This window comes from Setaria italica, chromosome VII (genome assembly GCF_000263155.2).
Source record: "Setaria italica strain Yugu1 chromosome VII, Setaria_italica_v2.0, whole genome shotgun sequence".
Taxonomy (NCBI): domain Eukaryota; kingdom Viridiplantae; phylum Streptophyta; class Magnoliopsida; order Poales; family Poaceae; genus Setaria; species Setaria italica.
The window spans coordinates 22,890,591-22,904,230 of record NC_028456.1 but is presented as its reverse complement, the minus strand read 5'-3'; the positions used below and the strand labels follow the sequence as shown (position 1 = coordinate 22,904,230).

Genomic DNA, 13,640 nt, shown 5'->3' with positions numbered 1-13,640 from the left:
ACCGAGCTAACGTTTAAATAGACAGTGTCAATGAGAAAGCAACAGGATAATCTAAGCATCTCGCGATTAAAATCGCATACCTGTCCTGCCGAAGTACACTGTGCACCTAGTATTATACAGGAATGATCACTAGTGGCGCTGTCAATGGGTGCGTAGCGTAGCCTGAGGGGCTAGGCTAGGAATTGTTCCCCCAAAGCCCCAAGGCCCCAAGGCTGAGGACAAAATCGCCCAGCTCGGGAGCCCCGGCCCCGGGGCGATGGATACGACGAGGGGGACGCACCCGCACACCGCACCGCACCACCCACACGGCTATAATTAGGCGGTTCCAAACGAATCGCCCCCTCTCGCTTCTGCGCCGGCGACCCGCGGATCCCCCACTAATCACCGCCGCGTGCCAGCCCGAGCCCCCCCTGCCGAGGTCCCCGCCTGCGGCCCTGCCACGGCCAGCGGCGGAGAGCTCCGGCCCGGAAGAGCGCCGGCCGCCGGAGTTTCGCCCCCACGGCGGGCGATCGCCGGGGACGTCGTGACCACCGGCACCCCATCCGCGTCCGGCTCGATCGGCGCGCCATTGGAGCTGCTGCTCGCGCGCGGCGGGTTCTTCCCGGGGGGATTTTGCCGTTCCTCCCCGTCGCCCTCCTCACCCCCGGCCGCCCGGCGTCTCGGTCGGATTCGTTCGCTCCGGCGGGTGTCGGGGTTCCTCCTGGCCGTGGGCGGGGCACCGCGATGTCGGAGGCGGGGCACTACGGGTACAAGAAGACCGACGGCATCTGCGACGGCGTGTGCGGCGAGGTGAGCACCGCTCCTCCGCCCGCTCCGCTTCCTTGCCTTCCTCCGCTGCCAGATCTGCCACGCGCGGCGTGGGGGCAGGTTCCTTGGCCCGCCGAGACGCTTCTCTGCCGGGGGTGCCTGGCGCATTCGGCCCTCGGGCCGCGCGCTCGTGGCGTCCCGTACCCGCCATGATTCCGTCGCGCGTGTGGTGTGCAGCGTGCAAAGTTCCGGGTTTTGGATAGGATGCCGGTCGGAATTTTGGGGGGGGGGGGGGGGGGGTTGGCTTTGGGCGTGGAGGTCGTTGCTGTTCCATGCCCGTGCGTTGTCGTTGATCTGCCCTGGCATGGGCGCCGGGGGGCATTAGGTGTTGGCGGTGGAGTTACGGAGTCTGAATTCCTCACGCCTTTTGGGTGGCAGAATCTCCCGACGTGGCGGAATTGCGTGTTCCGGCGTGACATTTTGGAGCTTGGGAATATGTCTTTGGATGAGTTTGGGGAAGACTCTTCTGCTTTCTTGATTCTGTCACGAGGACTCTCGTGATGCCCGAGTTTAGGGCTTTTTGCGAATTTGCAGAATTTTGGAATGTTTAATCCCTTTGGACGGATAGGAAAAGTTGTGCAGCCTTTTGGTGACCATGGCAGTTAGTGGCCTTAAGTGTTGTTGTTACCAAAGCTGATTTAGTTCAGTTGGGCATTTCTAGTTCTAATGCTTTAGGTCCGCTGTTCCTAGTTTATATGATTTTGCTAACCTCGTGCTCGTTTTTGTCTTTAGTTTTCTGCGTTTGAGCATGCAGTTGCGTCATTAGGTTTTGTTCTTTGCTAGTTCTGTGCGGTGCTAGTCAGCTTCTGCTTAGCTTTTGATGCTTTTTCCTGGAAATAACAAACCTTGTGCTGCGAAAGGTGATGTTTGGGATATTGCTTCAGGAGTTTCTCTCTCTTTGGTAAGCTGGCTTTGATTATGCCAAAGTTTGTTGCTTTGGGGATAGATAGTGGCGAATACTGTTTAAGTTCGTAAAAAGAAGACGTGGATACTAGAGTTTTAAATGGTTCAGTTGAGTAGTTGTATGTAGATAGCTGGTGTTCTTATTTGTTTTACGGATTTCCTTTTGTCCACTATTGCTTGTTTGATTTCTTATATGGTTCATGCATTCATTTGCAGCCTGCGTCAAAGGCAGCTCTGACCATGTCAAGGCTAAAGTGTGCGCTACGGGGATTTGATCTCAGGGCACTTATGGCCCTCTTGATTGGTGTGCCAATCCTAATCTTAATGATATATGCGCATGGTCAGAAGGTCACATACTTCCTCCGGCCAATCTGGGAATCTCCTCCCCAGCCCTTCAAGACAATCCCTCACTACTACCATGAGAATGTCACCATGGAGAATCTCTGTAAGTTACATGGGTGGAAGGTCCGGGATACTCCTCGCCGTGTGTTTGATGCTGTACTCTTCAGCAATGAGCTTGATATACTCGAAATCCGTTGGAATGAACTAAGTCCCTATGTGTCAGAGTTTGTGCTTCTTGAGTCCAACTCAACCTTCACTGGCATGAAAAAGCCCCTCCACTTCAAGGAAAACCGTCATCGCTTTGGATTTGCTGAATCACGGCTGACATATGGTATGGTCGGGGGAAGGTTCATGAAGGGGGAGAACCCATTTGTTGAGGAGTCATATCAGAGGGTTGCCCTGGACCAGCTTATTAGGATTGCAAAAATAGAAGATGATGACCTGCTGATCATGTCGGATGTTGATGAAATCCCAAGCGGCCACACAATTGATCTCTTGAGGTGGTGTGACAACATTCCAGACATTCTTCATCTTCAGCTCAGGAATTATCTTTACTCGTTTGAGTTTTTCCTGGATGATAAGAGCTGGAGGGCATCAATACACAGGTACCGATCTGGAAAGACGAGGTATGCACACTTCCGGCAGACAGATGAGCTTCTTGCTGATTCAGGGTGGCATTGCAGCTTTTGCTTCCGCTACATTAGCGATTTTGCCTTCAAAATGCAAGCTTATAGTCATGTTGACCGGATCAGGTTCAAGTACTTTCTGAACCCTGAAAGGATTCAAGATGTCATCTGCAGAGGGGCAGATCTTTTTGATATGCTTCCAGAAGAATACACATTCCAAGAAATCATTGCCAAGCTGGGGCCGATCCCAAGCACATATTCTGCCGTTCATCTTCCTAGTTATCTGCTAAAGAATGTTGACCGGTTTAAATATCTTCTACCGGGCAACTGCAGAAGAGAAAGTGGCTAATTCTATGGTTTACCCTGCAATCTGCTGTGCATGGGTGCCACTGCACATTTGTTGTCTCTAGCGAGGCCCAGATGGCTGTGGCGGTTGCATCTGGTATGATTGGCTAACATAGTCGGACAATTGCTTGGGGAAGTGGTCTGTGGATGAGAGAAGTCGATGACTTTGTGCTGTGTAATGGAACTTGGGGAAGGGATCTAACAGCATAGCGCGTGCTTGATCCTGGCTGGGCTGTACCTTCCAGACGAGATGATGAACTGTGTGTGTGAGTACAACCAGGTGTTATTGTCATCCATTACTTCCCTGATTGATATATAAACTCAAAACTGTTGTAGATTGCAAAATCAAGTGATATTTCAGAACTACATGTTGTAGAAAACCAGTCTTACTCTGCATACAATTTACATACGCATATGTTCCTATTTTCGGGTTGCTATTGTGCTGCCTTCCATTGATGAGCGTCCCTAAATTTCTGTTCCTTGAGCAAACCTCTGGCTTCAAGAATACTTGACCGCGTTAGATTTCTGACTTCTTGTCGTGACATGGTGGTGCCAGCAGCTGAGTGACATCATTTTCAATACCTCACTGAATTTTGCTTAACAAGCTTTTTTTTTTTACTTCAAAAAAGACGATATCCAAACTGTATTGCATTGTGCTACATGAGCAAATGTTATTGGTGATCCTAGACTGTCGTTTGATCTGTTGTGATTCCCTGCACTGTTGGTTTGTTCTGATAGTTCTGTCACAGGGTGCATATTTTTACTCCCTCCCTCCTTTAAATATATGACATTTAGGACAAGCAAGTTAGCTCATATGAAGGACGGAGGTAGTACATTTTAGTCCTTTTCTAAGATTTATTTTACTTTTGGACCCCTGGATGTGGAAAGTTGTGGTAGCTGAGTTTGAAATTTTGCAGCATGTTGAGTTTGGGGCAAGGTTCCCTGGCCAGTGGCCACCATCTATATTGATTTGTGTGATTGACAATGGCCTTGCTGTGGCAAAAGTGCTCATAAGCAGGCAACTGTTATTTCAATGCTGGTCACATTCTGGCCATGAGAGTGCTTCCACATTATGCATGTGACAAGTACAGAATTCTTCTATCAGATTATGGGAGTCTCTTTTCTGTCTCTCTAGCTAGTGACTCCGCCCATAAGTATTGGTCTGTGAGATGGTGTCTGGTATTATTTCAGTTTCCATCAAGTTTGCATTGGCCTGCACTGTTGAACAATGATGAGGTGTTGTTTGACTATTTTACTTGGGAAGGTGGTGGTCTTCCAGATGGCTTCACAGCCAAATTCATGATGCTGCTGTGTATTTATCCTTTTCTGCACTTCATGCTAAAAGTTCTTCAAATATTCTACATATAGGAAATTATTGAGGATTGTGCTGGATCCACCAAATTTCAGGCATGGTGTGAGGCAATTGATGCACATTCTCACCCGTGCACTACACATGACCTTTTCTGAGCTGTTTGATACAACGTGCTAAACTTTGGTAGTGTCACATCGGATGTTCGGATGATAATTAGAAGAATTAAACATGAGCTAATTATAAAACTAATTGTAGAGCCCTGTGCTAATTCGCAGCCTAATTAATCCATTAGCAAATGGTTACTGTAGCACCACATTGACAAATCATGGACTAATTAGACTTAATAGATTCGTCTCGCGAATTAGACTACATCTGTGCAATTAATTTTGTAATTAGCCTATGTTTAATGCTTCTAATTAGCATTCAAACATCCGATGTGACAGATGCTAAACTTTAGGGTGTACCTGAGAATTGCTCAGAGACTCCTCCTGATGGGTCTATGTGTGTAGCGTCCTGTTGACACTTTAGACGTCGAATGTTTGACCACCCTTCCTGTGAAGCAACGCGAGCGGATCTGTACTGTCTGTCTGCTCAGCTTCTGATGTCTGCTCTCTTCTGTCTCCAGCTCGGTGCCCTGCCTGGCTGACCGGACAGGCAAGCAGGCAGCCAAGCACAAGCATGGTCCGACTCGCCTGGAGGAGTGTGGAGGTCATCCCTTGACCGGTGCCGTCTCGCTGGTGATGATTGGCCCCGGCCGCGATCAAAGGTTTGCTGTCCCCTCCCGGTCTGCTCATCGGTTCTCGCGCCTGAAAGCTCCATGCCTGTAAAAGGCATGTCGTCGCATCCGTCGACTTGACCTCGGCTGTGGCGAGGGATCGCGATCTTTTTGGCGATTTGGCGCCTGTCCTCCCTCGCTCTCAAGTTCAAGTCTCCAACCACCACCGTCACCGTGTAGAGTGCAGTATTACACCGATGTTTGGGTCGTGTTAACCAAGAGCTAACTTCCACCAGATATATATCCATGGGCCTGCGTTAACCAAGCAGATAGTGGGCCTTCAGCACAGGCAGGGCAGGGTTGGGTTGGGTTGGGCTTCCTTTCTGCAGATGATCTGGGCGTAATCAGGATATACACTCCGTTAGTCCCCGAGGCCCCAATAATCACACGCACGCTGAACCCAGACGCTACGACACCGGTGCGCTTTCACAAATCACAAGCCGACGAGCACATCACGCCTCACTCACAGCAACCACCCTCAATCCCTCGGGAGCCATTGACAGAACCCAACGACGGATCCCTATCCGCATTCGAGAAATTGAACGTCCGCAGCACCGGGTGTCCGTGTCCCCCCCGCGTCACGCAGGCACGCAGCTCGCCTCCTTTTGCCTTCGCCGCGAAGGAGGCGTCGTCAGGCCCGGCGGAAACGAATCCAAGGGCATTTACAGCGATGCTTGACCGCTCGCCAGCGGACTGGCATGGGAGGGGATCTTCGGGGTGTTTGGTTTTCAGCGCCTTCTAAAATTCATATCGCATCGAATATTCGAATATTAACTAGAAAGATTAAATATAAATTAATTATAAAACTAATTACATATATGGAGGCTAATTCACGAGATGAATCTATTAAGCCTAATTAATTTATCATTAGCACATGTTTTAATTAGGCTTAATAGATTCGTCTCGCAAATTAATCTCCATCTGTGCAATTGATTTTATAATTAGTTTATATTTAATACTCCTAATTAGTATCTAAACATTCGATGTGATAGGAATTTTAAAAGATTCTAGGAAACCAAACACCCCCTTCGTCTGGCCATGGGATTTTCCACGAAAATGCAGGTCCTAAGGCAAGGCCGCAAGGGGTGTTTTGCCGTGCCAGTCCTCGGGCGTTCCATTCATTCGCTGCCGGCTTCGTAACCCTGTTTGCTTTCACATGGAGCCGATTCGGGCTAATCCGAGGGCCAAGGGGGTTTCGACCAAAGTGCTGGCCCCCCCGCACTGCCTCCCATGCGTCCGCTGCTGGCACGCGTCAGTATGCGGTTTGGGGAAAGGCGCCGGCCGGTTTTGTCTTGCGGGGCAAGAAAACGTGGGGGCGCGGCTCCGCTGACTCGGTCTCCACCGGTGGCGCTATCGCCAGAGCCTGTTGCTCTCCGACCGTATGGTATGTGTAACGGTGCCATGTTTTCCAAAAAAAGAAAAAAAAAGAAAAGAAATGTGTAACGGTGTCCGCAGAAATGATCGAGCATATCGTGGAATGAACACACGATCGAATCTCAGCACCGTCCGATCCGACCGGCCGGGTCAAACAGTGCCTCGGTTGTGCCTGCGTCGCTCTCCCTCGATCTGCTTGTGCTGCTTCGATCGATCGTCACGGTCTCATGGCTGTTAAACAGCCGCTGTCAATTTCACCTGTACGTGTACCAACAGCCTGCATGCACCATCGTATGAAGCGCATGCATCATGCACATGCATCCCGGGCCCTTCGGCTCATGTACACGTCCTGCGCGGGTTCAAGCCGTCCGTTCCTGCTCGCTAGAATGCCGAATGCTGAGGGCTTGTTTGGATACAAACTCCTAAAATTTAGTAGTGTACTAAAATTTAGGATCCTTAAATTGCTAGTCCTAAAGTTTAGTACAGGGCTGTTTGGATGGACTGCTAATCTTTAGGATCTTAGAGGGAAAATGCCATTTTTACCCCCCAATTACTTCTCTAAACTACCTTTGCACTGTTCACGTCATTAATGCATGCGAGGACAATAGGGGTAAAGGGGGACTTGGGATCACTTTTAGGAAAAATAGAATCCATTAGTACCCCTCCCTCCTAATGAAAATGATCCTTCTAAAATTTAGAAGTGCACTTTTAGGATCCATGTTTGGATTGCAAGTCATAAAAGTGTCCTAAAGTAGATTCCTAAAGGTAGGAAGGTATATCCAAACAGGACCTGAAACAACATGATCGATACGTGCCCCTTGGTTGCATCGAATTAATGCTTGGTTTACTACAAGGACGTGCTAGTCAACCCAGTCAAGTCATGGTTCGTTTTTGACCGGTGGGACCCCACCAAGTCCCATCGCACGGTGATGAGGATCGAGGCGATACCGATACGAGCTCCGATCCATAGCGGCCGCCGGATGTTACCCGACAATTGCAGTTTTTCCACTGGTACTGGTATCGTCGTCGGCTCACGTATCGTCAGGTACGCCGAAGCCCGAATGGGGTGCCGCCACGTCACTGACCGAGCCTCAGTGGTAGGGCCCACTTGCCGAGCCTGCCCGGCTTGGCTCCAGACTCCAGTTTGTCCCTGACCCGTCGTCCGCGCACGCATGGAATGGAACGCCATCGCCAAGCACCGTCGGATCCGCCTCGCTACACGTTGGGAGAAGCCCGGCCCGTCGAGCGATGGGACACAGTGACGGTGGCCTGGCAGTGTGGCGGGCACGTACAGTCCGCAGCAGCTGTACTGCCGAGTTACAAGTCCCTCCCGGTCATGCCAAGCGCCCGAGCCCGAGCTCCATCGAAGCCGCAGCGGCGCGGGAGGGGAGGAGAGAGGAAAGAGAGGAGAGGGAAGAGGTTGCTTGTTGCGGTAGCCAAGACGAGCAAGGCAGCGCGTTAGCTTTTCGGGCGCGAGCGCGAGGGAAGCGCGACTTCACGGCCTCCTATAAAAGCAGCGAGCCAGGCAGCCAGCACCCGGCCACTCCCCTACCCGCACCCCGCTGCCCGCTTCGTCACAAGTTCTCCCCTCCCCTCGGATGCTCGGGCTCCTCCCCGCGGCGGCAGACGGCTCCCACTCCTCTGCAACCCGCGCCGCCGCTCCCCACCATGGAAAAGTAAGTCGCGCTTCCTGGGTTAATTTTTGTTCCTCTGATCTTCTTAATCGCTTTGCTTCCGTCGGACGATCGGTTCCGTCTCTGCGCGCCGAGGAGAAACGAGGCTGTTTCCCCACTGTTCGGTCGCTTGATGTGTGGATTCGGGTTTCGTGGATTTTGAGCGGACCTTGTTGTTCCTCGGGCTGATCGGTTCGGCGAGGTTGGTGATTTCGGTGCGGTGCGTTGGCGAGCGGCTCTGGTTTTGGTTGAGACCGATATGACGCGCTCTTGAGCTCGCGTGCGGGCGGGATGGTCTCTGATGGCGGAATGTGCTGCGCGCGGGATCGGCCGGCGGCGGGCCCGTGGATACGGCGCGCGGACGCTCCCCCGTGCGATTTCCCGGCGTTTCTCGCCGCGAGAAGGATGGGTTTCTGCGGCTCGTCGAGGTGCACGAGGAAGCTTACGCTGGAAGGAAGCAGATAGAGGGCTCTGTTTGCTGCAGGGTGGAGTACGGAGACTGAACCTGTGCAGGTTGGTGGTCGATCGCAGCTGACCCTGATTGTTTTTGATTGACGCCGGCCGAGCTCCATTGATCTGTGATGCTTGCGAGCCTGAGAGGGGATCTGGCAGTTGTGTGTAAGTACGAGGAATCCTTGAACTGCAGGTGGAATTCGGAGCTCCGAATCTTCACAAATTGTGCAGGGGTTTTGCAGTCTGTTGAGGTGCAAGAGGAAGCTTCCACTGGAAGGAAGCAGAGGAGGGGTTTTGCAGTGCGGTCTATTGGCAAGGGGGATCTTTTGCTGGAAGGAAGCAGAGGGATGTTTTGGTTCGTTGGAGACCGATTGATCCTGAGCTGTTGCTCGATCGCAGTTGACCGTGCTGATCTGATAATGGGCTCCATTGATTCTAATGTGTCTGCAAAGTAATGAGGAGATTTGAGAGAAATGTGCGTGTGGATTGTCCATTGCTTCAGGTATGAGGTGATGCGAAAATGACCGTCTGTCACTGGAGGAACAGAGTACTAGTATTTGTATATGCCATCCCAATTTTGTGGTAATGATTGCCAATCTATGACTGCTAATTGAAGGCCCGAGTAAGATCAAGTGTTAAACTTTCTTGGTATGCTTTCCTTTGCAATGAGAATGGAGCTCAGTCCCTCAACCTCTAAGGGAGAAGGTCATGTATCAAGACTGCTCTGTTTAGCCTTCTAGTGTTTGTGGTGGCAGAGCATACCTGACAACTTCAGCCAGTTCAGGTGGAGAAATTTAGCAGTGTGCAGTCATAGATGGCATGGTTTGCTTGACCCTTTTTGGTTGCCACTATCTGTGACATTGGCCTTTGATTGCTCGATGGAAATGGGGCAGAATGTGGCAATGATTGGGGGAAAGTCAGCAGCTTAATATAACATGTCAGTGGGTCCGTGAGGGTCCCTTTGGTTAAACCAGATGTTGGGATCAGTAAATTAGTCCAAACTAGATAGTTGGCGATACTATTTCTTCAATTTTTATTGGACCAAAGTACAACACAGTTATTTCAAGGACCGCTAACTGTTAAAATAATATTTTACTTGACCTTATTAAGATGTGATGTTCAAACAGCCTGTGTCCCATAGTTAACTGCCAATTTATTCTTTATTTGGTCTTATTTGGAGTAGTGGTAAAACAGTTAATTCCAGTGATCTGACCTAACTTTTCATATTCTTAGTTTGCTGCTTACCATATTCCCTGTGCTATGCTTGATGTTAAAGTGTTTGTTAGAGATGACTTTACCAGAGATCAATAGTATTTTATCTGTTAGATAACAAGCATTGACAGTAGTGATTTGCATTGAGTCTGTTTAATTTAGATAGATTCATTCTCCAATGTGGACATGTTTTTTACACCTTTATGTTCTGCTCTGTAGACAGCATGCTATAGAGTAGAGAGATGAATTCACCGCAACATCCGTAATGGCTTAATTTCCTCATGTTCACAGTTGATAATCACTTCCTGCCCCAATTGCCTAATTGTCTAACGTTCTTTTGATCAAGTTTCTGCTACATATTGTCACTTGTTCTTTCTCTTTTTATTTAACAAGTCATCGCTTGAATTTATCATCTGTGAGGTTCAAAAGATGCAATCCTAAATCCTATCATCTGATCGTTAAGAGAAGTGCTAGAGATAGTGTTAAGCTAAAATGTGTTTACTTCTTAAACATCTAGACTCATTCTCCAATGCGGACTTGTTCTTTAACCTTTATTTGTGCTTTGCAGACCACATGTTCAGACTTTAGAGTAGGGAGATGAGATACGCATGATTGCCTTCTTGACGTCCCGAAGATCCTTTCGTAAATCCTAACATGAATGGATGTTTTACCTTTCTGCAGTTCGTGGATTATGACTGGGGTGGGACTCATTAAGAAAATAAGAAACGCCACTCAGTCGATCTGTCTCCGACTTGGTGAATTGGTTGCAGAACCATATATCAAGTGTCCCAACTGTGAATGTGAAATTGATACTAGCAATGTAAGTTTAGTTAACTGTTCAGTTATGAGTTGATAACTGCTCTATGGGGACGTTTGGTTCCTTTTGCTTATTTTTAGCAAGTGTCACATCAAATGTTTAGATACTAATTAGGAGTATTAAACGTAGGCTATTTACAAAACCCATTACATAAGTGGAGGCTAAACGGCAACTTATACTTAACAATCATAGTTAATCCATCACTAGCAAATGTTTACTGTAGCAACACATTGTCAAATCATGGACTAATTAGGCTTAATAGATTCGTCTCGCCGTTTAGCCTCCGCTTATGTAATGGATTTTGTAAATAGTCTACGTTTAATACTCCTAATTAGTATCTAAACATTCGATGCGACGGAAAGCACCGAACCAAACCAGGCCTATGTATCACTATCACGCATGCACTTTCTTAGCCATATGTCTGTCATAGACCCTGTTTAATTGCTGCACAAAAGTATAGTTGTCAAACTAAGGTGTAACAGATGTTGCCATTAAACATAAGTTTTTTTGGCTGGATTTTAGTTAACAACTGGCATGTTTCACGTTCTGGACGTCGTCTTCTTTTCTTTGAAAGCTCACACCTTGGCTTTGCAGGTTCATTTGGTATGGCCAGCGCTACCTGCTGGTGTAAAATTTGATCCTTCTGATTTTGAACTACTTCAACATCTAGAAGGAAAATCCAGCCTGCTGAATTCGAAGTCTCATGCACTTATTGATGCTTTTATACCTACTATAGAAGAGAAGGGAGGAATTTGCTATACACATCCAAAAAATTTCCCCGGTATATGATTCTTACTTTTGAATGGATCAATGCTTTCTTGAACCAATGTCTTGTAGTACTTGTCTTAAGTTGATTAAATCATTTAGTTTCAAAAAAATAGTTGATTAAATCATGCATTTCTATTATTCTGGCAGGTATAAAGATGGATGGTAGCACCTTCCATTTCTTCCACAGAGTACCAAATGCATATGGCTGCGGCCATCGCAAGCGCCGCAAGGTTAGTGGCGATGTTGGCAGTGTTTGTGATGAGCCTATCAGATGGCATAAGACGGGAAAACCCAAACCCATACGCGATGATAATGGTGTCAAGAAAGGCTGGAAGGAGATCTTGGTTCTTTATAGAGGTTCTAAGAGAGGTGGCAGCAACACACATATAGACAATTGGGTGATGCATCAGTATCATCTTGATGCATATGAAGAAGCAGATGGTGAATTGGTTGTCTCTAAAGTATTCTACCAATTGGCATCAAAGAAAAATGGCAAGTCTGAAATGGATGATATTGTAGTAGAGTCTAAGGCATCTGTTGCAAAAATTGATCATAGAACCCCAAAGACCGATCCTCCCCAGCCCTGTTTCCCGAACAACAGCCCATGCGACACCGAGCAGTACACCCCCATTCAGGTGGATCAGGTAAATCCAATGATCATATTTGAAGATTTCTCTAGTTGCTGGTGGGTATAAAAATCCAAAATCTGTCCTTTGTTTTTACTTTATGTATCGTATTAAAAAAACAGCTTTGTCCGTATTGTTTAATGATCAAAATAGCTCTACTCATACGGATCATGTCCAGAACAACTCTGTTCATGTTACTGTAAATTTGGTGAGTTTTGGTTAGCTAGAGAATATTCTTTCATATTGCTTTCTGAATTTGTGACAGGAGGAAGAAGAATGTGGCACATCTTTTTGCCCGGTGATGGTGAAGGTTGAACCATCCGAATGCTCTGCACGGTTAGCTGAATTATCACCAGCTGTTGTGGTTGCGGACCTTCCTGCCTCTGATGAACCAAGGCAGCCTAGGGATACAACGGGTGCAGGCCCTGAACCTGAAGCACCTATACCCATCGACGGTTCTAACACGGACCTGTTTCATGGGTTGCCTGATCTGGATGTTACTTTTCCAGAGCTTACCTTCAGATCATATCAGCTTTCCTGTGAGTCTATCTTCTGCCTCTAGCTTGTTCGCTTGATACAGTAAAATCTCATGGTCACAATAATCTTGCTGTCAAGGTAAAACGCTCATGAGTTTGTTTTGTAATCTACCAGGACATACAGCTCGGCTCACAGGATAGCTAAGGGGGCTGCTTGGACAGCTTCTAATAACTGACGCGAAGACTTGGAGCTAGAAGCAGTGGCACTGCTGAAAAGAGCCAATTTTGTTAATGACTTTGCAGCGTCTGAATCATCACCTCATGAGATGCTTCTTCATCGCGCAACTTTGGAGTGCGCAAGCCTGCAAGTTTCAGCATCTCGTGGGAAATTTTGTACAGTAAGTATAGTTGTGGAAGAAACCGAGAGAGGTATCCAGACAAACATGTCGTACGTTGTAAGCAACTGTATCTCGTAGCCATGTTGTGGTTGTGTATGTTGATGCGTAGTCCATCTCATGTGTAGTAATGTTGATGTTTGGTCCACCTCAAAAGATGAAAAGAACATGCTGTATAGTTAATTTGAGCTGCAGCGGTGCTTCGACGTTTGAGTACATTGTCTTGGTGAATTCTTACCTGTTTGCCCAAGGTTGCGGTTGGGTGTGGTATGGTGGCCAATCACATGCTGACATCCAACTCTCTCCACGGCGCCACCGACATCCGCAGCCACCGTGAGCCCTGGCGGCGGCCGCTCGCACGTTCCAATGCCCACATTGCAGCTCCTTTTCTCGCGCGCCTCACCCACCAGTCCTTCTGGCATGTGGGCCGTGTTAGCGTTAACCCCAACCAGGAGGATTGTCCAAACGTATTTCTTCTACCTCTACAGTAAAAAAATAAAGTAAAATGTACCGCCGGTCCTTAAATTTAACGCTAGATGTCATCTAGATCCCGGAACTCCAAAATGCACATCCAACCCTCGCTAATTGGTTCACGTGAGGTTAAATCACCTGTACCCTCAATAAATAGCTTACGTGGCCGCTGAGCGTGTGCTGACGTGTACTTGACATGTGGGCCTGTATGTCAGGCCCATCTCTCCTGTCCAGGATCCACATTTTCTAATTAAAAAAAAGAAAG

The 13,640-nt window shown here is 48.0% G+C and overlaps 2 protein-coding genes across 2 annotated transcripts; both read left to right on the top strand.

Annotated features, from left to right (window-relative positions):
- The first annotated feature begins 247 nt into the window (after positions 1–247).
- Positions 248–3,450, top strand: LOC101752767 (beta-1,4-mannosyl-glycoprotein 4-beta-N-acetylglucosaminyltransferase). The gene is made up of 2 exons (XM_004975907.4): positions 248–789; positions 1,927–3,450. The coding sequence occupies exons 1-2, from the start codon at positions 724–726 to the stop codon at positions 3,025–3,027; spliced, it is 1,167 nt and encodes a 388-aa protein (XP_004975964.1). The 5' UTR covers positions 248–723; the 3' UTR covers positions 3,028–3,450.
- Positions 3,451–8,013: 4,563 nt separating this feature from the next.
- Positions 8,014–13,117, top strand: LOC101779679 (NAC domain-containing protein 10). Its single transcript, XM_022828210.1, has 6 exons — positions 8,014–8,160; positions 10,504–10,642; positions 11,234–11,420; positions 11,555–12,051; positions 12,299–12,572; positions 12,685–13,117. Coding segments are annotated over exons 1-6 (1,107 nt in total). The 5' UTR covers positions 8,014–8,152; the 3' UTR covers positions 12,687–13,117.
- Positions 13,118–13,640: the final 523 nt, after the last annotated feature.